This window comes from Pipra filicauda, unplaced genomic scaffold (assembly GCF_003945595.2).
Source record: "Pipra filicauda isolate LSUMZ 115617 unplaced genomic scaffold, ASM394559v2 scaffold17_size4572894_pilon, whole genome shotgun sequence".
In the NCBI taxonomy this organism is placed as follows: Eukaryota; Metazoa; Chordata; class Aves; order Passeriformes; family Pipridae; genus Pipra; species Pipra filicauda.
In genome coordinates this window covers 3,564,349-3,590,198 of record NW_024104287.1, presented here as the reverse complement: position 1 = coordinate 3,590,198, position 25,850 = coordinate 3,564,349, and the positions used below count along the sequence as shown (strand labels likewise).

General features: G+C 38.5%; 1 protein-coding gene across 1 annotated transcript in view; it reads left to right on the top strand.

Annotated features, from left to right (window-relative positions):
* Positions 1-25,850, top strand: part of TNKS (tankyrase) — a 133,450-nt gene that overhangs the window by 56,004 nt on the left and 51,596 nt on the right. The window contains exons 4-5 of the mRNA XM_027721622.2: positions 17,664-17,700; positions 18,575-18,650. Of these exons, the coding sequence (XP_027577423.2) occupies positions 17,664-17,700; positions 18,575-18,650 (113 nt within the window). The remainder of the gene's footprint in view (positions 1-17,663; positions 17,701-18,574; positions 18,651-25,850) is intronic.

Genomic DNA, 25,850 nt, shown 5'->3' with positions numbered 1-25,850 from the left:
GTCCCTATTTTTAATGTTTTATTCTGTTTGTGTATATGCTGATGGTATTCAGTGAGGTTTGCTACACACCAAACTTAAACACTTTAATTCCCCTGAAGGATTCTTGATGTTTTTCTTCATATTAGAATAATCCCCATCTGTAACTCTTCTGTCTCTTGTCCTGTACCAGCTCTGCCTCTGTCCTATTTTGTTTCTTTTCTCTGCCTGTCATATTCTCTAGAACAGCTTCCTTCCATGTTTCTAAGTACCTATATACTTTGAGAAAGTCATGTCTGAAACAAATCCTTATTTTTTCCCCCTATTTTCCTCCACCTCTGGTCGTCTCCAAAGGGTTGAAGTGTACCTCTGCTTGGCAAACAAGGAGAGGTTATAAAGATTTGAAGTGAAATTGCCTGAAAGAATCAAGTCTGTATCAGGTGGAAGTTGAAAGAAGTGCTTGTCCTAGCTGGTCTGAAGTGAAGAGGATTTTGTACTCAATGCAAGTGCACAAAGAGTCCAGATTTTCACAATTCTGTACTCACAATTGCTTATTATTCCTACAGAATGCCGAGTGCTTTAGATAGACTGATAACTCTATTATTGTTATTACTGTGGTCCCTCACTATTATACAGTGCATGTGTAAACCATTTGAGGAAGGAAGGTTGACTGTGATAATGGTACCAAGTAGAGCAATTGATTATGTGGCTGCAGAGGTGTCCCTTACTTGGGAATTGTGCTACCCAGTCTACCTTGCTGAAAAGGCAAAATGACAGGAGTTGAAGAACAGATTAATGAAGTAGAGTTGATTCTCGCATTCTGAAAAAGGCTAATGAGTAATGCAAGAAAGGGTCTAGAGATATTATAGGCAGGTAGTATTGTCTTCCTTGAGAGCAATGATGATATGACATTTATTGAAATAAGTATGTGTTTGCAGTGGAGCATGGCAGCACAGTGCAGGATTGAGCTGAAGAACAAGGCACTTTTTTTGTGGTTAAGAAATGTGATAGCCCTTCTTTGTAGCCGCAGTTCAACAAAATGCATTAGACATGAGAATATCAAGGTCAGTGGGGCTGCTCACATGCATGCTTAAAGTTAAGCATACTTTAGAGTGATCTAACCATACTATTTTTGGGACTTGGAATAGGCATTTTATCACCTAAGCTTCTCAGGAGTGAAAAAATATAAGTAAAATTTGAAAAGTTCAGATGAAAAGGAAAAGAGCTAAATTAAGCTTGAAAGACTGAAATTAAGGGGTGTAAGTAAATGCAGAGGGAATTGATTTTTCATCCATTTAAAATCATTTTGTTACTACTTTGGTGGCCTAAGGGATCATCAAATGTGACCTTGAGGATTCTTTTACACTGCCAGACGAGAGTAAAAAATCTTTTTTTCCAGAAAGGAAAAAGGAGATGGCTCTTCAGTATAAATATGCAAAAGATGTGGGGTCTGGTAAAGAATTATGATACATGAAAGGCTTCCTGGCCTGCTGCACATTTGAAGAAAAATTAACATTATACTTATATATCCCTGAAGCAGAATTCCATAACCTTGTCTGCCCTGGTTCAGTTCTTCCTATGGGGGCAGACGATGTGGATGTTAGTGGTTCTGGATTACTTGTCTCTCCTTTGTCACATCACAACTTTATGGATTTGATTGGATTCATGATTTTTTTTTTTTTACCTTGCTGTTGTAATTCAGTCTAATGGCAGCCTTGACATTGCTGTGGCTAATGTCGTGGTCAACCCTGCCAGACAAGTGCATGAATGAAGGTATTTGCACTAAATTGAAGTTACTAGGAATAAATAATTCAAACCACAGAGTAGTCTGCCCCCATACTCTGAGCTCAGTGGTTTGCTTTTCAAGGATAATGTGATTTGTCTTCCATTCAGGTTCTTTATTGTTCCTACAATACCTGTACTAATCCTTATCTGAACTAATAATTCTCCATGTATCTGCATGGATAAGGTAGTCTGTGTTTTCCTTTTAGCCATCAGTAATTGCATTGAAGATTTGTTTGGGGTAATTTACCTTTCTGCAGCTGTCACATATTGTATCTGTCATCTTTCCTTGAGAATTGTTTTTGACCTGTACTTGCTGTTGAGGTCAAGGAAGTGGATCTGAAGTTGCTTGAATCGATCTCCCCTTAAAAGGAGGCACTGAACTAGCAATGTCACCCGTCGTGGTAAATTTATGGCGATTTCCTACCATGTCTTCAATAAAAATGATGTACTGTTTACTTCAGTGCTCTTGGATGGTGCACAGTTCAGCTCTGTTTTCCTTTTGCGATGTTGTACAGTTTCCATTTCTACATACTACTATTTTTCTTTTATCTCCACATTTCTGTATTGCCATCCTGATTAAAAACTGAGCAAGGCTGGTGTGAAGAAAACTGGTGCTGCCAAGTGGAGAAGAATGTTCCGTCTTCAGCTAGCGTTCAAGGCAAGAATGAGTAAAACATTAAAAACACATTATTTCTTCACAAAGGAGTACGTCTTTTCTATCCATAAATTGCAGCTAGTTGACTGCAGCAGTGAAATGTGTGTAGAGCTTCTCAGATTAAGCATCTCTGAAGAGCAAACTTAAGATGGCGAGGTACCAGTCTAGAGTCAGTGAATGAGCCGAGGGAAGCTGAAAAACTGACTGGTGGTTGATGGCTTCCATGTTGGCAGAAGAGCAAAGTGTTATATTCCAGGGAGAGCAGCATAATTTTTCAGGTATAGAGGAAAGACAAGCCTGGAATTTTACTCTGCAATGAGTACAAGCAGTGATTTGAGGTTTTTTGGAGGACGCAGGGAAGAGGACTGGCTTATATAAATGTCTCAATACGTAAGAACCATTTCAAATAATTTACAAACCAAAAAAAGTTCTCAAAGATATCTCCAGGAGACTGTTATTCATTGATACTGTTCTTTTTTGTTAGGTATCTATTCTTTGAATAGAGGCTTTATACAGTGCAGTAATGCACTGCACACTGCATTGAGATAAGAGGACTGACACTATAGTATTTTCAAGCATATATTTTGAAATGTTGTCATCAGAACATATTTTTAAATAGTTGCCTGTTCTGTAAGATACAGATTTTGAATGGCATGTTTCCCTTCTATAGTCCTTTATTTTCCTTTGGTCACCCAAAAAGTAAGCACTTTACTCTTTTGAAAGCATTCCTTTGTGTTTTGAAATGAAACCTTCTGTATTTTCTGCTGTTTCAGTAGCGTTTTCAGCTCATAACTTAATTTGATTATTTATTGACCATAGAACATCGTGATCCATCTCCGGTGCTCTGCAAATTTGGTTCTCCTTGCCTTTTAAGAATACAGTATTGTTCTTGTCTGTTTGATCTTTATTATGTAAAATGGCAAGAACATTTTGGCATAAATTCAGAATTCAGTTTATTTGTTCAATTTGGGCAGCTCTGTCCTTACACAAGTAGTGGACTCATGGCAACTTTCAGCTGATTGCCATCTTCAACAAAATCATTACCTCTTGCTATGCTTATGTGTCTGACATAAACCAAGCCAGATGACAGAAGTGACTGGCAAGGCCTCCACCTGTTCTGGGGAATAAACCTTTCATGGGACATGTCTTCTTGTTGTGAATACAGCATTAAAAATCCTGTGATACATATCAGTACCTTTGAATACCTTTCGGATCCCCACTGTCAGCCCTAAAGTGGCTGCTTCTCATGACAAATGACTGATTCTGTGCAGAATCCCCCAATTTTCTAGACACAGTCTACTTTTACTTTCAGGAAGGTAACATGGGAGAGGGCATAAGGGCCAAAACCCAAGCATGGAATGTCACCAAATCCAGGGGAAATTGGGCTATTCATTTCTGAAACGCTTTTGAATAGATCTGTGCAGGGAGCTGGACTCAATAAAATAGCACCTTGCTTTAGGAGCTCTGTTCCTGATAGCAGTGGAAAAGGAAGGCAGAGCCTTGAGACCCTTCCCAGCTGAGAACTGACTATATTTGAATCTTATTTTTTTAATTAATGAATTCCAGCCTTTACTAATATTTTTACTAGTAATTTTTGATGATCATATTACTCTTGCTACTTCATTATAGTAATAATTATTACTCTAGTAGACTCTGCTTAGGGGATTAAGCACCAGGACTTCTGTAGCTAAATATTTGCTTTTGCAGTCACTGACTTTCCCAAAGTCATAAGCAAGTAGGTGTGTGTTCTGTTCCTGCCTGAACTCCTGCTGTCAGCTCCACTGGAATGGTAGGCTCTCTAGTCATCTGCCTAGGAGTGAGGCAGGGTTTAGGCTGCACTGGCATCTTGGCTTACATCCGCTGTTAAACAGCACAGTCAAGAGCTCGTTTCAGTGTGTAGTCAGTCTGAATTAACCTCCTTCGGGGAAGACTTCCTTCTGTGGCCCGGCTATTGCAGGAATGAGTGCAGGGAGTTTACGTTTCAGCAATCCTTTGCCTGCAGAGTAAATCTCACATGTTTAAGGCAATTTTGTGCTGAAATTGAACAGATAATCTGATGCTGAGAGACTGCTGCCAGTTAGCTGAACCATCCAAAAATCTGGGTGTTCATTTTGTAGTTGTAGAGTTGTTCTTGTTAAGCAAGTTTCTTGTTAAAAATGTAGGCAAAGCAGACCTGTGTAAAGAGACATTATTTTCTCAGGAATATATTATTTCGTGTATGACTCTGTTGGTTAGTTTCTTGTCATCCATTGCCCTGGAAGTGAAGGATTTATTTTACCTGAAAGAACACAGAAAAATAACTTTTCCTTTGAAAGGAGGGATGCAGATTCTATTTGCTTTTTAGCAGTCATAGCCAAAAAAATCTTTTGTGAGCAACTTTTCCAGTAGAAAAAGACAATTTTTTTTTATATGGACAAAAAAAAAAAGAATACTTGATTATAAAATCAGAGGGATTGAAAGACCGAAATAAGATATTAAACCCAAACCAGCAACATATTTATATACTGTTTGATACTTTTCTAAAAATGGAGAATTGCTGATCTTCCCCACAAATCTAAAAGGTAAGTGTTTTAAGTGATGTCTTTTCAAATGATGCAGTATCCTCAGGGAGCTAGATGAGAACTCTCATCAGTGTTCTAGAAATTGTTGGTCTAATTACCCAGTAAATCTTCCTTTCATGGATCTCTTTCTCTTTTGAAATCGTGTTGAGCTATGCAAGAAAATCTCTTCCTGCTCACTGGCAGGGAAAATGTAGCTCCATCTCAAGAATCCTCCTCCTTTTGTCTGCCTGCCCTACTGCAAGATGGTAGATGAGTGTTTTTCTCCTGGAGAGCAAGCAGATCAGAGGGAAAATAATTTATGACTTGTGTGCATTGTGGCTTCTTACCATATGTGGCTGTATTTTCCCATATAGGATTTTCTGTCTTTGCTAAGGCTAAGAGCACCTTGGAAAAGGTGAGAAAAAGGGGAGGGAAAAGAGGAGTGTGACTGTTTGCTGAGACCCTTCTTAGCTGCTGACCAGGAATCCCTCCCTAAAAACTGAAAGTACCGAACTTCCACATAAGATTCAAGTTGTCGGAGGACACCACTGAGGGAAGTTTTCTTGAGAAACACCATCTGTATGCTCAAGAAGAGGGTGGACTTCCATATCTAAGCATAACATTCCATTTGGACCAAAATGATAAATATAAAAACTGTCCTGACAAAAACCAGAGGCAGACTGACATCTTGCCCTGTTCGATGACTCTTATAAGAGCCCACTGCCAAGGGTCAGGACTGCTGGTGTGACTGTTGAACGGAAAAAGGGAAGCCAGAAACTTTTAATACTCCCTCCCTTTAAATATTTCCTTGCCTGTTCCTTTTCAGTCTTGTGTCCTTCATCTAAATCCAAACCCATTTTGATTGCAGTAAAGGTCGTTACCGCTATAACTGTTTTAATGGCACAGTGTGATCCAGTGAGAGCTGTCCTTTCTCTGGGCGTTTGTTCTTCCTCCCTGCAGTTTTCATTGTACTGCTCTCTGAAGACAGACCCAATTCTCTTATAGCCTGTCTTTGCTCTGCTCTGCTGAGGTATGCTTGAAGGATGGCAAAAGGAGAGTCAGCATCAGGGAGCAAGCTCTTTCAGTAATAATCTCAGCATTTCCTGCATTAATAAGTGAACTTTTATAGAAACAGATAAGTGGGAATCCTAAACTGGTAGAGGGGAAGGTACAGTATGATTTCTCCTTGATGGTATGTGCTCTCTGGAAGGAGTGGTAATACTGGGTTAACTCATGCCAAACTAACACTCCTAGGGCACAGTAGAGAGAGCCTGCATTAACTATTGCATGGTCTTCTTTCATTTTAGGTCAAATGGAGATTAAAAATATCACTTTTTTGAAAGTTAACAATGAACGTTATCTTAGAATAACTTTGAAATAAAAGCATTAGAAAAATAGTCTGGATTAGGAACTGCTGCTAGTTCCATTACCTAAATAGAACATCACCTAAACACATTTTCTTGAGTATATTTAAGGTCATTAATTGTTGTGATGCATGAGGAATGCAGGAATACTTTCTGTCCAATTATATTTTGAATTATTTGAGGTAAGCAGAGTCTTTAAATCCAGTGAGATTTCTGGAAGTAGGTGAAAATGGAAAAAAGTATTTTTTCCTACTTCATGCAGAACAAAAACTAGCTTTTATTGCAGGTTTACGCAGAAACCTGCAGAGGTGTTGTGCTGAGGGTACATGCAGTTTATGTATTTCCTTTCTGACCTGCAACAGAGGGAGCATCTGTTTTGGAAAGTGCTTTATTTTTGGATATACCTGTGACAGCAAGTCCTTGTACTTAGTTTTCCAGTGCAATACCAATAACGTGTGTGTGGTGTATCAACAGTGTCCAGCTGGATGTAAGTGGTAACTGCTTTCCATACAGTCACCTTTCATAAGTTAGCTCTTGAACAGGCAGCCCTGTGTTGCATGTCATGAAACTTGCTGTGCATAAATGAAAAATTGAAGAAGGAATGCTCTTCTTATAATGACAGCAGTCTGGTGAACCAAAGCTCTTTAATTGACAACTTAGTATCTCTTTCCTTCAGTAAACTTCTTTTTTCCCTTGGTGCTATTCTGTTTCCAGTCTTTGTAGTGAACCATATTGGCATTTAGGCCAACAAGTTATTTTTTTTAAGAAATCATATGTGTAAACCTGTTACCTCTGAGAAGCAGCTAAGGAATTTGGGTTAAAGGAGGCTGATGGGTGACTTTATTGCTCTCTGCAGCTTCATGAGGAGGGGAAATGGAGAGGGAGGTGCTGAGCTCTTCTCCCTAGGATTCTACGACAGGACGTATAGGAATGGTTCAAAGCTGTGCCAGGGATGGTTCAGACTGGATGTTAGGAAGCATTTCTTCACTCAGAGGAGGGTCAAACATGGGAACAGGCTTCCTTGAGAGATGGTTAATGCCCCAAGCCTATCAGTGGTTAAGAGGCATTTGGACAATGCCCTTAACACCATGCTTTAGCTTTCAGTCAACCCTGAAGTGGTCATACAGTTGGGCTGGATGATCCTTGTAGGTCCCTTCCAACTGAAATAGTCTGTTCTATCAGGAATTTAACTAATAAAGCATTTAAAACAATGAGGTTGACGCAAAAAACTGTAAGTATTTACAAAACTTGAGTTATATGTAGTATTTAATTATTCTTTTATTGTTGGTAAATAATTTAACACTTCTCAGATAGACCTCCTTCATAATGACAGTAGATACTGTTATTGCTGTATTTCTATCTTGTGGTATGTTATTCCAACAGGAGTACCAAAAAATACTTAAATGTAAATAACAAATTAATTCCCTCCCCAGCTAGTGTTTTAGTAGATAGTTTTTAGTGAGGACAACAGTTTGCAGATTTAGTTTCCTAACATTTTCTATAAATTCCAGCTTTCTTCCCTCTTATAACACACTCCTAGTCACATTAGGGCGCAGAGTGGCTCTTTGCCTGAGTGAATATGGAGAGCCCACACCATGGCTCAGATCAGGTGAAGCTTGAGTTACTGTGACTGATCACTGCTCATGCAGATGTGTTCAGAGAAGGTGTTAAAAGATAACTTGTAAAAATGAGACAAAACAAATGGAACCATTGCTTCTAAGTATATATTCTCTATATCATATGATCTGATGAGAAGGATAAGGGAGGGGAAGGATGTTCAAAGTCAAACAGCTGCTCTTCTGGAGTACTAGAATGAGTTTTTCATATCAATCCACATATCCCATTTCCAGTCATGCTGCTGTTTTCTCTCTCCCCCAGATTTGTACCGGACTTTCCCGTATTTTCCAAATGTCTTTGACCCTCAACTGGCAAATAAAAACCCATAAGGATAGAAAATTTGCCTGTAGCATCAAGACAGAATTATTTGAGTTACATGGCCTTAATATAAGTGGAAAAGCAGTTGGGTTATTTGCTACCTTCTTTTTGTTCTGGGGAAATGCATATTTTTCAAACTGTTTAAACTGAACTGTTGACAGATTAGTTTCCTGTTTGGCATGACAAATTTGTTCATTATAACAAAATCTATTACCTCTGTTTTGTTATTCTTTTAGTAAGGATTTACTTGCTGTGCTTTGCTTAAGTGTTGTATAAATGCATGTTGACTCTTTTTGATGTTGTTTGTTTGTTTGTTTGTTTTTCCCCTTTAATGATATCTCTGCTCTTAGTAATAAGATAATGTTGTGATAATTGTTTTTGCTAACTTCCAAAATACAGCTAGATAGTTTCACTGCTGTGTGTTGGACAGGTTTGCTCTGTTTCCTCCAGTTACAAAGGAGTTCTCCCTTCTGCTCACTACTCCAGGACTCAGCAGGCAAGGGAAGCGTTTTGTGCTTTTTGTCTAGGAGGCAGTGAAGTGATTTAACTGGAATTGAGTTCCTTCCAGGGTATGTGCTGCAGGGCAAGCATGGCAACACACGTGCATTTTTTATGAGGTGGCAGCCTGTGTTTTCTCATGCTTGCAGAGTAAGTTTAGATACATGGGGCAGCTTCAGATGTACAGAGGAAGGATTGTACTGTTCAGTAAAAAAATATTTTGGCACATATATATATTTTATGTCTCATATTCATTGTCTAGCAAACATTCAAAAAACCCACTTCCTTAAATCTGTGCAGTTTGTTAGTACAAAATCTGTCGTGTTTGCTGTAGCTAAGAGAATATAGATTTTTTGGTTAAAATAAATGCTTTGGTTTTAAATCCAGCTATAGATTTTCAGACACGGTGTCCCCAGCTTGCTAGTATGTTTTATCTGCAGTGAGAAAACTGGAGAAATTGCAAAATTTAGTCTGCCCATATTCACTCTGGAGTTCTTTTTAGAGAAAGATTAGATGATGAAGCATAACTTCGAAGCTTGCCTTTATACAATATAGATTTCCTGAGGTTATATTTTAATTTTTTCTTTCCAGTTTTCTTCCATGCTTTTTGTCAGTTATAAACAGGTATTTCTGTGGTTTCTCTCTAGAGAGTATTCTGGGGGATCAGATAATTTACTCGTTTGTGAATATTATTGGGAAAGAAAGAGGAGGAAGCTGGTTTTTGAAAAGGATGCACTAATATGAAAGCAGCTTGGCTGTCTGTCCACCTCTAGTCAAATCTTGGACAAAGAGAGTTTCTTAGTCCTTTGTCTTTCTCTGTAAAGTTTTCCTAGAAATCCTGGAGAGAAAATGCATATGCAGATGTATTACAGAATTGAGAAAAAAGTAGCAGCTGAAAAATGGAACAGTTATTAATATTGAGTATGGCTGAAGTAAAGGGAATTACAGTGGATGGTAGCTGGAATTAATACAAGGGATGAAGTGGAGAGGCATGGGAATGTTGCCTTTGCAGTAGGCATGAAAGGTAATGGGGAAGGCTCTGGGAAAAAAAACAATCAGGTTTCTTTTTCCATATGTGATTTCGCAAGAGATCTCATGAATATTGAACTTTAATGAAAAGATGAGCCTCAACCTCATCAATTTTTCCCTCACACAAGTTTGTTTGGAATTGCTGAAGGTTTGGATTTTCTTCACAGTTCCTTGATATTCTGCAGTCTTTTTAACTTTTCCAGTTTCAGTCTGAAGACATTACAGATGAGAGTTCTGGTGTGTCTTCAAGGTAACTACAGCATTCTGAAATAGTACAGTTGTGTTGAAAATAAGTAGTTTTTCACACTGTGAATAAAAAATGGATGTGTGCGTGGTGTTTACATGAGCAGCATGCACTAATATGAAAAAGAAAACTACTTGTGCACGTACATTAAAGAGAATGAATTCTAACAGTTTTGTCAGATTTATTATTTCAGAAGAAATTATATTGTAGGGTATGGTAGCATTATTGAGAATAAAATGATTTATATGGATTAGCACATGATGGGTGGTTGTAGGGTTTTTTAGTTGCTTTGTTGGGTTGTTATTGGTTTGGGGTTTGTTCCTATTATTATTATCATCACTGTTGTGATTGTCTTGAAGTGCATGTGTTGTGTCCTTTCCCTGTCCATTTAGGAAAATTCCTCCGGCTGTTGTGATTAACGTAACTTCATCTTTGTATCTTATGATTTAAGAGTTAAGAAACTTGAAATAGTGTAACAAAGGGACTTTTTCATCTTTCTGCTACAATATGCTGAAGGAAATCTGGTAGCATCATTTTAATAAACAGGTCAGCATCACTGAAAAGAACCCTTCTGAGAAACAGAATTATGTTATGTGCCAAATGTAAAATTAATGGTGCTATAACTGCATGAACACTGAAGGCCCATTTTGATACTCTACCTAATCCTTCTTAGTGACCAAACCCCATAATGTGCAATGTGTGTAATTTATACTTAGATATGAAGACAGTGTTTAAATGCTATATCTTGTATATGCTTATGTAGTAGATGTGCTTTGAATTGATCACTTAATAGACAAAAATCTCTTCCATCACTTAAGACCCTAGCAGAGGTTTTGCCAATCTGCACTATACAAAGCTGCAGATTTTCTCATATGCTGCTTTCTGACAGGCCTTAGAAGAGATCCAGCTTTTTTCTCTCAAATAGATCAGGAATGGTCTGCATTCAAGCTCTGTCCACTTAACTGAAAGTTGTTCCAGGCAGGATGCTGCTAGCTCAGTGGTCTGGTAGAGTTGCAGTCAAAACCAAATGATGTTTGCTTATTTCTTTAATTTCCACCCCCCTTTTAAAACATATCCCTAAATGTACTTCACCATTAGCTGAGTCATTTGTCGTTTTTAAATTTCAGTTACAAATGGCTAATGTGAATCCACAGTGCCTGACTCATCTTACAGAAGTGGCAAAGACAAAGCACCAAAACTTCCTGAGTAACATTCCTCTTTTTCTCAAACTTGTTCTTGAACGCATTATCTCCTGAGTTGCTTTTCTGTCACTTGCATATACTAGAGTTGCTTTGGTCTTTCTCATCTGTGACAAGAGCTTAAAATTAGGGTCTTGCTGTGTTCCTGGTTTAACCTATTAGACAGCTTATAAAATTAGCCCATTTACTTGTGAGAGACAGCTGAGTGCAGAACTGTAAGAGGCATAAAGAAATTAACCCTAAACAAGTGGGAAGTAAGGAAATATAATTACTAATAAACCCTGAATTTACTGGGGTTTTCTCTTTCTTCTCATGTGCTTCTTGTGGTACTTATAAATGACTTCCCAAATTTTTTTTGTTAGGCAGTTATTCCCACAACCTTGTGCTATTCAGATGGTAAAAATAAAAATACTTTCTTGCTTTGATTTAACTCCATATTTTAGTCCCAGCCGCTGCTTTATGTATAATAAAAAGTTATATGGGGAAGAAGGAATTGATTAGTATTTTAATGGTATGATTGGACTCTTCCAAAAGCAGCCATATTGAAAATAAAATTTGAGTTTGTTAAAAAAGAACAACAACAGGAAAAAAACCAAACCAAAACCTTACCCGCCCCCCCCAATAACCCTAGTAGTCTGTCATAAGCACTGAAAGCCTCATGCTCTGAGTATAACTTGAATATTTGTTTAAATATTTCAATATTACTCCAAAGATCTGAGTGGATTAAAAAGGATGGCATATGTGGAAGTGTGCTCATTGCTCACTCATAAGTCTGTGAAGTCCTAGAGTATCAGGGAAAAGGTATATTTTAATTTATTTCTACGGAGTTTCTTTCTTTGCTAAACTCTGTTTGGATTCTGGTCCATAGATTCTTTCTTTGTAGCAATGGCAGCTCAAATGCAGAGTTTCCATTTCCCTGTCACAGCACCATCTTGTTCAGGCTCTTCATTCTGAGGGCCCCATTTGGGTGGCCACAGGCTGAGCTGGATTAAGTAACAAATCTGATGGAGAAACATGTTCTCAACCCCTGCAGCTGCATCAGGACTCTGTTGCTGTTTTCCCAGCAGCCCCATGCATTCCTGTGCTAGCAGAGTACATTGTTGTAAAGGTACCAGAAACACTTTTCAATGAGGAAAAGGGAGAGATTGTGATACCTGCTGTCTCTACTGCTCTGATGGAGAGTGCATGTCCTCTGTGTTGCTGGATAATTATGAATATTTATTTGGGGAAAAAAAGAATCCGCTGGACTGTTCACAAAGATCTTGTCAGTCTTCATGTGGGATGTATATTTTCAAAAGTGGTAATTCAGGTTTTCAGGGGAGGCAGCCAATAACAAGCTGTGGTCTGCACACAGTTGAGGTCAAATGTAGAGCTGCCATGTTTTCTAATGGAGCAAGATTTCACCCCTGACTTCCAATGCTGCTAGACCTCAGGACCTGCAGCTGCCAAGAAAGAACAAGAGTTCCTCAAACATTCTGTGATTCTGTGATATTCATTAATTTTCCCTCCTCAGCCTCTGGCCATGATTGCACATTCATCAGGCTCATGTCCTTTTGGCACATAGCTCAGAAGCAGGGTACCATCGGCTAGTGTAAAAATTTACAATGTTTATCGGTAGTCTGGGGATTTAAATTTATAATTGTGATTTCATATGATGTGCAACTTCATATGGAAAAGCCTCTTTAGTTTTTCAGTTTGATTGAGAATATGTTAATCCTTTTGGTTTCCATTATTTTCTGCCATTATGTTGGATAATAATGGCTTTGTTTAATTTGTGTGACATTAATTTTTGGGGAAAACTGACATGCGATAGTATGGTAAAGCAAAACCTGCTTTGTCCAGGTTGACATTTTGGCTCTGGCTGATTTCTGTATTAGCTGATGTTTACAGAGAGACAGGAGAGGAATTCATCTTGGTTTTGAGTGTAGATGCATGGAAAAAGCACTGTCCATTTATGCCATGCATTCAGATATGTTTTTCAGTTTGCAGTATTCAAAAGAAATTTCAGGATTTTGGGAGAGAGTGAAACAGGGTTATTTGTCTGTACAGATTGATTCATTATGTTATCTTTTTCCCAGAATTTGGGATTTCTTTTTCTGTCTTTAACACATCTGTATATGATGATAATATTTCACAGACTCATTGAATAAGCTTAGAATTAAAGTTTGCTAGTGAATTAAAGCTAGAAGTGGGTTGACTGATTATTCCTTGTAACTCTCAAATAATGGAATTGATTGATGCTGCCCTTTAGTGTGACCCAGTGTAACACCACATAATTATGTGGCATCAATACTTACAAAAATAAGAAGATGGCATCCTGAAGATGGGAATGAGGAAAAACAGGATAATGGTAGAGGAGGGCTCATGGAGACTGTCTGCAACAGGCTGGTGGTGCTTTTCTGGCTTTTATCATTAAGCTGGAAAGCACAAATTAAAGGATTACATTAGGAGCCTGTAAAGATTTCAGCCTGTCACTGTTAGTGCACGCCTGTCTCTCATTCTCCCAAATACAGTGTTCCTGCACGTCTGCGTTTGCCTCCAGCTCAGCACTCCGCTCTTTTTCGGTGCCTTTCATCTGCTGCAAATGGCTTCAAAGTGGCTGCTGACCAGCAGGTTGTCTCGGTGCAAGGCAAGGTCTCCTGTCTTCCACTGAGATCTCAATTGAGCTTCCAGCTACTGATCTGCTCAACCACCAGGTGCAAGCAGCCACTGATGTCTGATAGTTAATAAGCATTTGCTGCTAATCAGCTACTGCAAAATGCATCTAGGGCCAGGTACAGCAGTGGCTCAGTAGCAGCAGCTGATCAGAGGTCTTGGAAATAACTGGTTTTCTCCTGGGAGGGAACAGAGATAGGGCTAGTTAATTGCCTGGTGGCAGCTGTGATTTGAAACACTGATTATCTGTGGTTACCAGTGGTGATCTTCTAATTCCAGCGTAAATGGAGCAGCACTGGTGATCTGGAGCTGGGACCAAGTAGAGAACTTCATGGTTTAAAGGATACTGAGCAAGCTGTAAGCAATGAACTTGACTGCACGCCATGAACACCAGACACTGAGCAGGTTCTGCTTTGTCTGACGAGATAGGAACAGGGACACTGCTTTGGTATAGTGTTCTCTGCTCTCCATTTTACACCCTGTCTTTTCCTTCAAAAATTCCCAGGCCAACTGTCTCTGGGCTACCCAGCATGCAAAGGTGAGCTAGTCCAGTGCTGTCCTTGTGGGCTGCTAGGCCAATAAGAGGCAACCTTTCTGGGCTGTCACTCTGGTCTCTCTTGTACAGAGAAGGGAGACAAATTCTCACCTACCTAATGTAGCAGGATGCATCTGGTGGTGTGGCTGTGTGTTGACTGGGCTTGCCATAAAATACAGAAAGGACAGGTTGAGCAAGGACAGATTGAGCTAATATATGGTACAGGGGCAGGATAGCAATTAGATGAAAACTGTTTGCAGCCTTGTGTTTCAGTTTTGGTCTTCTGTGGCAAGGTCTAACATTAACTTTCACACCTCTGGCAGACGAGCTTTGTGCTATCTAAAATATTACTGTCAAAAATCCTCTGTGTTGACACTCTAATTGGAAGGATGTTTTTCTCTAAAAACTAGCAACTGCTAAGAGGCTCAGAAGAGTAATTCAGGCTGTTACCTGCACTTTATTCTGCAGATGCCCTTTTACGTACTATAAATCCTAACCTGCCCAAAGGAGCTCTTTAAATTGTGTTATGAGCTTAGTTTAAGTCAGTTTGACATTCTTTAAACAGAAGTATGTGAGGTTGATGGTCTGTATTCCTGTACTTCAGCTCAGAACTTGAAATTCATCTCTGCCCAAGCACACATGGTTTAAAATGCTTTGCAAATGAATATTTTATTAGGTAGCTGTGGCCAATTGCTGCAGGATGGCCTTTGATAAGCTTCGTAGCCAAGCAGCGTTGACTGTGTTGGCAGAGCCCTCTGGTGGGAGCTCAGCCTGTGCCAGCAGCAATTGGACCTGCGGGCAGTGCCACCCGCTTCTCCCAAACACCATCAGCCAGACCTCTCTGGGCTTTGTGGTATCCTACCAGCTGACAGCTCAAGTGGTCAAGGGGCTCCTCTTTATCTCACAGAGCCCGTGGAGTGCACTTGGCTGATGGTGTGCTATAAGTGCTTGTATAATTTTAGGTGTTGATTTGCAAAAAAAAAAAGTACTGCTTAGTAAAAGTAACTGACTTAATTAGACACACAGTGGGACGTTTCTAAGTCAAGAGCCACAGTCTTCCATTTCTGTTGGTCAGTAATGCTTCTGCTAATCAAGGTAGTTGAAGAAAGGGCTTTTGTGTTTTAAAATTCCAACTTACTGAGCGTGAAGGAAAAATGTTATTACACTTGTCTAACCTAATAGTATTCAAACCAGAATGTGCAAACAGGTCTTGTAATCTGGTTAGATCCCTAAAGTGTTGATATAATGCAGGCCAATAACTCCACTGCAGGAAATCCAGATGTTTGAGATTGTTGCACAAGTAATGCAGTAGTAATAAAGGGTCTTTTTTTCCTCCTCACGTGCTAGCCAGAGTTTTTCCATTGATTTGAAACACTCACAACTGTGCACAGTATTTTATCTTCATTAAAATAAAAAAAGAGGAATATGTATCATAGCTTAGAAAAGGCTTTTGCCTGTGGTGGTCAGAACCCCTTTCTGATGAAGTTGGAGAGTGGTGGCAAGTCAAAGGCAGTCATATTTCTGTCATTTTACTTGTTTTTTGATGAAATTTTTTCTTACGACAGACATACGAATTCTTTCAAAAGCTAAATTAACCTTCATGGCCTGTATTTGAAATGCCATTTCACCTTTGCTTTGAACTTACCTACTCCATCACTGGGGTACAGCAACATAGAACTGCTCTGTTAAGAGACCCATCATGTGAGAGGCAGTTGCACGGTGGAACTCCTTGCTTCAGGTTGTTGTGAAGTCCCAAAGTTGAACATGTTTCAGAAAGCAGTTAAACACACTTGTTAAAGGAGGAATCGCCAGTATGATGAGATGCAGATACTACCTTTGAAAATTGCCTAGCTACATCCAAGGGAATGGGGCGGAAGTGCATGGCTATGTGTACTCACTCTCTTCCTCCTTACCCTTGGGTGAAGGCAGGATGCTGAAATAAACGGGGCTGCTTAAGCAGAGGGCTGGTTTTGTGGTTCATGTCACCCTCTGCTGTTAACTGGAGGAGCTGTGATGAGGGGAGTACCAAGCTCTTTTCGATGGATGAGGACTCACCCTCCTTCTGCAGCCTAGAGGTGTTCTTTGTTGAGGGATGTTGTTTTCAGACGAACCTTCCAGCTTACCTGCAGTCTTATCTGGCATTTTCCATGGTCGAGTAGCTTTCCTCACCTGTAATGAGTTTCACTGGAGACTTATTACAATTACACATAGGAGGCAGCAAAAAGGTTTTTATTTCTTGCATGATAGCTTCTTCTTCCTGTTTTTTTAATAGCGTTGTGGTTAGAGGCTTTAATTCTCTGGCAGATGGTAATGCAGTATGTTTTTCAAGCCCTGTACCTTTTGACTCTAGGATATACCCTTTGCTCTGTGACTTTATAAAGCTTCTACAAAGCTAGTTTCAGCATTGAAATTCCCTTCCATTTTTATTGCACAATATCCTCATGATTCAGCTTTGTAGAATACTGTTTTACTTCCATAGGTTTTTTTGTCCCATGCTGTTTTTAATATATTAACATGCAGTTTTAAGCCTGTGATGCAACAACCCCTGTGAGTTGTCTATTTTTACTCAGAATTTCAAATGTAAATGTTGCTTTAACATTACTATTGGTTATCTCTAATCTCGGTCTCAAAACAAAATCTGTTGGAGAGTTCATCCTCTTTTGTCTGTGCTTTTATTTCAAATGTAATTTTTGTATTTTCAAATGTGGAAAGTGGCTGATGATATAATATCTGTGCTGGGTTGTTTTTTTCTTTTAGTAATCCTTGCTCTTCCAAAGAACTTGGTAAAGTCTAATATTACCATTCAAATAGGCAGGTGAGAGCTTTTGGTGATCAGTAATTTGTACCTTTTCAAAAGCCGCACTGCCTTGCTTTGTCTTGGAATTTATTATGCTTCCCAAGTATAATGTGACATACTGAATAGGGCAGGGGGTGGGGACATTGTCTTCAGCTGACATGCTGTTATCAGCGGGACTGTGTTTCTGGACACAAGATTTCGCAGTCATTGGTTGTCCAAAGAAAGCCTTTCCATCTGAGGATTGGACAAGAAGATGCGTCAATTTGCTGCCCGTCTCCAAGGTACTGGTGATGCTGCCTCCACAAGCTGGCTAACGTCACAGCTCCATCACCCAGCGGGGTGTGGGCTTTTTTCTCCTCTTCTCTGTTTTAATTCTGTATTTGCTTCCTACTGCATTTCTTAATCTGTCTTCTGCCAAATGCTAACAGCATGATATTTTGCAATCATTTAGGTGAATACAAGAAGGACGAACTCCTGGAAGCTGCTAGGTGAGTGCTGCTTAGAATATAAAGCATATTTTGGGGGTGGAAACAGGCGAGGAAAAGGGATTTTTAAAATAGTAATGTTTTGTCATTGCCTTTCCATGAAATGATGCAAGCAAGCCACTTCATTAGCATAAATCTCTTCAGACTTTACAGTCTGGTACAAATATAAAAGCCTGTTTATGTAATTGAAATCCCCCACTATGGTGGTTAGAAGGTTAATATTGAGTTTTTGCTTTAAGCTGCTTAAATCCTCTTTATCGTTTTGCGACTGTTCTTTTTAGGGGCAATTTAAATATTGGAATATTTCTTTTCTTTTGGTTTTTACTGCTGCCATAGGATGTATTTTGAAAATAAGCTTTATCAGAACAGAGCATATGGAAGCCTATACAAAAGGTGTAAAGTTCAGTCATATATTACAAACGTGCTTTTCATCTTTCCTTCTGACTGCACAAGACCATTTTATATAGACTGTTAACCCTTCTGAAAAATTTCTGGGTATTGGTATGTAGTTGTTTCAAATGTTATGGGCCATATGCTATGAAAATATGTTAAATCCAGAACATTTATTTCAGCAAATGGCTTTCAGAGGATCTGTAAAATTAGATAAAGGAAATATAAAATGAGGCTAAGGAGAGAAATCGAGGTGTTTGTGCATGATCTTTTGTAATACATTTAATTGCAAATTTAGCATTCTTTTCAGTATTTACCCTTGGTTTTGAAATGTTCGGAAGATTCTTTAGCCATCTGACATTCTCCCTGGCAGAGTACAAATTTCAATATATTATACTTTGCAAAATACCTACTAAAGGATCAGGATATCAAAGAGCTCTGTCCTTTTTTCCCCCCTTTTCCACAATCTTCTCTTCTCCATTTACAGGAGTGGTAATGAAGAAAAACTGATGGCTTTACTGACTCCTTTAAATGTGAACTGCCATGCAAGTGATGGGCGTAAGGTAAGTTAATGCCTGCTTCGTGTTTCAGTTGTTCAGGAAAGACCAGTTTAAGCATATTGGTAAGCATAGGTGTATAAACCAAGAGAGTGTATGAGGGAAAAACCTGCGATGCCTTTTCACCATAAAATTAAATGCTGTTATACTTGACACTGGCAGTTGTGACAGTCAGCAGACATGGATTCTGTGTGTGTCTTTTAAATGTCAAACCCTGGTGTACATGTAAAATGAAACTTTAAGACCTTTTCTAAGAAAATGAAAATATACTGTTTCAGATGAATAAAATAACTAAGGAAGGAAAGTTATTGCTTGTATTTGAACATTGGGTGAGGTGGTTGATATTCGGCTTTGCTCCTAATGCCCTGCCATATAGACTAGCACTGTATTGCTATGCTTAACACCTTCTGCATTTTCTTAAATTTGACGGTATTGTTTTGACTTTCTCTGGCAGGGATGTTTGAATGAGTTAAATTAAGGATTAGGCTGAAACTGGAGGAGGGAAGAACATACGGAGTGAGAAGCAGATCCTATGATTTTTGATGTTTTAGACATCAAGATGATAGTCTGTCTAGACTGTTGGATTTACAAATGTTGGTTATTTTTATTTTTTTTTTTTACTGTGTACCAGAATATTCTTAATAGTCATCTGTTAAACAAGTCTCTCACATGTAACAGTACCTCTCACTTTTGGAGAGAAAAGCATAGGAGTGTTTTCTTTTATAGTTTTCTTTATTTTGGTGAAGCATGTTCAAGCATAGTATAAACCTCTGCCCATTCTGGAGTTGTTGTGGAACAGCTAAGTTCCACTGAAATCAATGAAGATAGGCCAGTTTATGCTTCCTTTTGATTAAAAAGTACATTGTTGCTGAATATAAAAAATACAGCTCCATTGTACAGAAATTCCTGTGTTTTTTCACATATTAAAATGTTTTCTCAGTCGTAATGCCTATGATACATACTACGTGACAGAAAACCCAGCCAGTTTTTTGCTTGTTTACACTTATCACTCATTGAAAGTTTATACATCTTTCAGGTTTTGAAAATAATTAATTTTATGATTTGAGGACGGGCAAATGAACAAGGGCTTTATTTAGTTTAGCAGTATTGGAACTGATAAAACACTTCCTATGTTATAAGATTAAACATATTGCCCATATTTGTTCAATTTCTTTTTTTAAAGACTTTGACATTTAAATAAGTGTATTTAGGTGTTAATAGCGCACTGTGTTGTAATTAAATGTGGTGGAATACAGCAGTGTGTTACTGAGTAATTGAGTCCCTATCACTATTGATCTAAGGCCAAATGCAGAGTTATGACTTCTGTCAATAGTGTGAGGGATAAGCCCTTGCAGATGTTTTCTTGAATATTTCTCATTTTAAATTAAAAATTATAAAAAAATGAACCTTTTAAAATTCATATTAAGCTAGCAGAAAATATTTATTTATTATTGCAGCCTCTGAATTAGTTTAAAAATTTATGCCCAAAGCTTAGAAAGCATACTGCAGTTAAAGCTCGTGAGTATGGACACTCTGAAAATATGGTTTTGTGTTTGGTTGTTGCTAAAAGCACTGGTTATTGAAACTCCTTTTAAGATGGTTTGCCATTGATATTAATTAGCTTTTTAAAAATTATGTCCACCAGATGTATTTTTTCCCCCACCATATGCGTACAAGCTGTGGAAGGTGAAGTAACGCTCTGTAGCAAGTGTGGTATATAACTGTTAAGTATTTAATTTCTAAACCAAAGCTTTCAGGTCCTGTGCTAGTGCAAGATCACTTAGTGTTTAATCATTTTAAGCTGTGCTGCAAATTAAGGGAACCTTTCAGCCTACAGCATAGCATTCTTGTAAATGAAAGTCTCTGCTGGTGTAGCTGCCTCTAGTTGACCTATAGTGATTCACGCTAGCTGAGGATTTTCTGTTTTGGAAGTAGCTTTTTGCATTCCTTGATGCTTTTCGTAATTAGTTTTTGAAGATCCTCTGAGTATTCAAGCCTCAAACTTAGGACACTGTAGGGCCGCAGAATTAATGCAGCTGTCAGGGCCAGGAAGTGCAGACGCTGCGGATTGGCCTGAGATTCTCAGCATCATGCTTACTCTGCAGCACAGCTATACCCACAAACTCCTTCTCCAGTTTGTGCATTCCTTGGTTTTCTGAGATGTCCAGCACTGTTGTGAAACATTTAGCTTTGTAGGTGAAGAAATTAAGTTGAGTTCCAGTACAGTTTTTCTGTATTAGCGGGTGGTGGTAGGGGTTTTTTTTGTACTTTAGGTGCAATTGTATGTAGTTTACCTTTTTCCCCCTCCCTCACCCACCCCCTGGGGATTTTTTCTGTGTCCCATGTATACTAACATCTGGAGCTCTGGATTTATCAAATATCACATGTGCTGTGAGGTTTTGCTTCATAGAACAGGTAAGAGAGGTGGAAAATTCTGACAGTGTCTTGCTGGTTTGAAATCAGCTCAGGATGGAAATAAAAAAGACTTACTGCATTCTAGGTGCTGCTTGTAGCCTTTTTCAAAAGTCTTGACAGCCAGAGTCTGATTCCTATTGGACAGGGTTCCTTGCTGCTAAAAGAGTTACAGCTGGTGCTCATAACCATTGCTCCATGTGTTTATTTAGCATAGAGGTCAAAGATGAATAGGAATGAAAACTGAACTTCCTTCTTCCCCTCCAAGTCACTGTTCAGATAGATTATGGGCACTGTAGAAATGCTCACGTTACTGAACCTCCTGAGCTGTTGTCTGAAGAGGGGATTTATTCTCTGTGTCTACTCTTGCAATTATTTTCTGGAGTGAGAAATGAAGGAGTGTGTGCAAAACAAAGAGCAATTTTATTTGTCAGCTAAAGCATTCCTGCGTACCAAGGATCTAGGTAATTTGTGGCGGTTTGTTTTGAAGACCAAGGAAAATCAACAGTAGTATCTCATGAACAGTGATTTCATTGAGCTGGGTAATGATTGAGTTTTTGAGTAAGAACTGGCTTATATGCCTGTTGAATATATATGAGGCTACAAATAATAGTGCACAAGTGCTGAGCTATATAGTACAGTGTGTGTAAATGAGTATTATACAAAGCTAAAATTTCATGAAAACTATTCTTTTGAAATTGTCCTATTTGCTTTTTAAAAAGCAAGGCTTGAGCTGAAATATTATTATATTTTTTCATGACAGTCTTGCTTTGATTTTCTTTTTTTAAACAAGAGACTGAAAACTCACAGAATTGTTAGGATGTGGTGGTGTATTGCAAAATTGGTGTGTTACATCACTTCTGTTCACGTTGCTTCGCAAAGTATTTGCTCTGTCAAAGCAGAACTTACACAAAATGCGTGGCACCTGTGTATTCCTGATGGGTTGGAAATTTCACTGTGTCCTGCCTGTGAGCTCTGCTAGACTTTTTGGTCTTTACATAGTCTATAGAAGTAGTGACTTTTCAAAGACAGGCTATAGTGTTAAAGTTAGATGATGGTACTGAATTTCATAGTGTTAAAAAGCCAAGGCACCTATTTATGTGTCTATCTATGTAAAGGTATAAGGCTTTACAGCCCCTGTTATTTTCCCTCAAATATTTTTGTCTGGGGATGTCTTTTTCAAGACTCAATTGTGAGTGAATTTTCAAAACCTGTTTTTTGACTATTTTAAATCACCAGGTTTGTTTCTACTGCTGGAAACTAAAGCTGTATTATTTTGTCATAGGAGCTGCATTTCTGACTTTTTATAACAGTCACTGCTTACCTAATTCAGTAGGCAAGAGACAGGTTTAAAATCGAATATGTCATGGTTGCAGGTTGAGTAGAAGCTCTTAGCTCTCTCATTTCCTTTGGAAAGCTGTTGTGAACACTTGAAAGGTGTTTCAGGAAGAAATTGATGTTGCCTCCATTTTAAAAATGCAGAAGCATCTGAGCTAATAAGGAAGCATTGGGTTTAGCAATTCAGATGAGAACCCTTTTCTACAAGACAAGTCTTCCCACATTACTCTTGATAGCTTTCCAAAGTGAACTACCAGCTGACATGGTAGCTATTAGCAATAGGAGGTTGGGTTTTTGTTTTGAAGTTGGATTTTTGCTGGTATATAATATGCTGCGCCTGTACTGCATTACACATGCTCAGATCATGCTGGCACTGAAGTACTCAGGTGTCAGTTGAATAAAATCTTTTCTTCTTGCAAGAGAACCCAACTGCTCCAGTTGTTACTCAAAAAACCAGTTTGTTTGGTCCTCTTCTCAAGGTTCATCTCGTGAAGCAGTGCAAATATCTGATATTTTGAGCTCTTTGGAGCATGAAAAAATTATTATTCTGAAAAATGAAATACACGCTTCATACTTTACTTTGAAGTTTCCACTGATTTGTTGCAGCTGCATTTTGTTGTTTACATTTTGGATCAACCATATGAAAAACAGAAAATACAATAGCATTACCTGTGATAGCTTGGTCTTAGGTATTAGTTCATCTTGAGGCAGGAATTACTACCAGAAGGCAGCACAGAATGCAATTCCTCCACAGCTGCATCATCTTTTTTCTTGCACTTTCCCTCACTACCTCGCTCCTCAGAAACTAGGAATGTAGAAATTTCTGCAACAAGTGAATCAGGGATCCTGCAAACAATGCACCTCAAGCACAGGACCATCCAACACTGTGGATAAGGTAGTGATCCCATGAAAGAAAACTAATAACTTATTAATTAAAAGACCATTTCTAGCATGCATGTGGTCCTGCTTCACTTAATTTCACTGTGGTCTTCTGACTTGTAGTGCCCCTTTCTTTGTTTATTAGCAGTTTTCAGTCATTAACACCTCCCAGTACCAGTCCTTACTTACTTGGTATTATGCCTCTGCAATGCCTTTGTTGTCATGCCTTTCCAAACCAGCTGTAGACAACCCTGGATCCGGAATATCAGGATCAGTCCTTTTCATTAAACTTTGTAAGTCATAGGAGACATACTTGCCTCTTGGGTTTGGGTGAGGCTGTTTCTTCAGACCATTCCTGCTTGCCATAGAGATGTTTATTTTTCTCATGCATGACATGATTCGGGTTCATTGACGCAGGGCACAGAAGTCCAACTGTAAGAAGTCCAACTCTGAGAAGGTCTGCAATGCAGTGCTGAGTACCAGCATCCTTGACCTGAAGTAACCAGTGCAAAAAGTCTTGCATGTGTGTGTTTTGTGAAGAGGACAAAGTGCCCCTCAGCTTTTGCTATGGCACATCTCTGATACCAAGTAACATTTTGTTGAATGGAATTGCACATTCCTTCTCGTACTTCCTCTCCTTCTTTCTCTCTATTGAGAGATCAGCCTGTAAACAAAGGGCTGATAAACAGAAATTGAATTCTAACAAGATCGGGTGAGTTATGTCTCCTCTTACTAGGGAGTCTCCAATTTGCTGCTGCTAAGTGAATTTGCCAGCCCCTGTTCCAGAATTCTGGTTGTTCTCAACCATTTTCATGAAAAATCCTGCAGGTTGAAAGAAAATTGGTATGCCTTCCACTTTCTGAGTCTTTATGGAACAATTGATCCACATTTTTGCAAGCTTTTCCTTTGCAGTTGTTAAACTTACAGACCTGGGCAGAGGTTTAGATTCTCTTGTAATCATCTTGGCTTTAGGAGCTGAGGACTGAAGACAAATGCTATGTACTGCAAGATGTGAACACATTGTGTGCTAGTGAAACTGTAAACCTTTACAGTTGTGTGCATTCTTCTTGTGCTACAGGTAGAAATGAAAACTAATACTACATAAACATATAGGTCTGTTTGTTCTGTAGATCTATGTCATAGAGATTATATTCAGATGAGTATGGAAGAAATATATTTTGGAAGAAATTATTTCACGTACAATAAAAGGTGTTGTTTGAATGTTGTGAAAATATACGTTTCTACAGACGAAAGCTGCATATTTGAGCAAAAGACTTGTGAGCAGATACCTAATGCCTTTTTTGTCATGCCTAAGGGTATGTCTGAATCTCAGTATGGACTCTACATGTGTGTTTGGGTTTTTTTGTCGCATGTAATATTTATTGTCACAATCTACGTTTCATCTTCCTCAGAATTTTGTGAACTTTTTCTGCTGGTATACATTGTTTGTGTGGTGTGTTAATATAGTCTACTCTCAAGGTATATCCACAACAAAAAAATAACTAGTGCAAAGGAGAGGAGCAATGGAATCATACATCATACAGAATAACAGTTGACTGTGGATTCTTGGTTCAGAATGAGTACTTTCTCCTTGATTAATCTAATAAAATAAAAGTATAAAAAATCATTTAACTAAAAAATGTCATTTTATTTCAGAAAAAAGACAGCTCCACAAATCCAAAACAGTTTATTCCATAATAACTTGATGGGCAAGCCCTTGCTAAATCTGCTCACTTGCTGCTTACTAGCATAAATGTCAGCTCGGTTTTGATGAAGTGGTATAAAACTGTTTTTGTGGGTGGGAAATGTGCAGATTTTGGGTTCTTTATTTGTGATCCTGCAAATATTAGCCAGAAGATTCATGATGCGTGATTACAGTGCTGTGGAACTGCAGTTATTGAAATAAGCAATAACCACATACTCTGTTAGCTAATGTTTGCTAGCGTAAAGCTGGCCCTGGCTGATGGCTTATACACACTGTGGTCTTTGCTGGCACTGATCTTGTACGTGTTTCATGAGTGTGTAGATTGATAAATAGAATCATAGAATATCCTGAGTTGGAAGCAACCTTAAAGATCATCTAGTTCCAACACCCCTGCCATGGGCAGACAACATGTTTCACTAGGCCGGGTTAAATATTTTAAATCAAATTCTGCATGCAAAATTAAAGGTATTTTCTGGATTTAGTTAATAGTGCACTATAAAAAAAAAAAGACATTTCTAACATTACAAAGAGATTACAAAACAAGTGCTATAATGTTTGAGTTGTGCCTGGTGCAAAAGTGCCCAATGCAGTACACATATAAAAGAACATTCAAAAATGGCCACAACTGTATTTTGCATTTAAAACATCATTTTGTTTATTAAAAAAAAAAGATAGTTCCCAGGTTTCATGCATCTTAGAAATAGTGACAACTTATGCACTTTCTTATGCTGTGATCCCATCTTATTTCATCAGCCAAGTGTGGTCAGAGTGGGTAACACAATAATCCCTCTGCAGACTTTGTAAAGTATAGATAACTTGGCTGAATTTCTATCCCTGGTGTCACTTAAAACCCTCTGTAGCCAAAGATGATA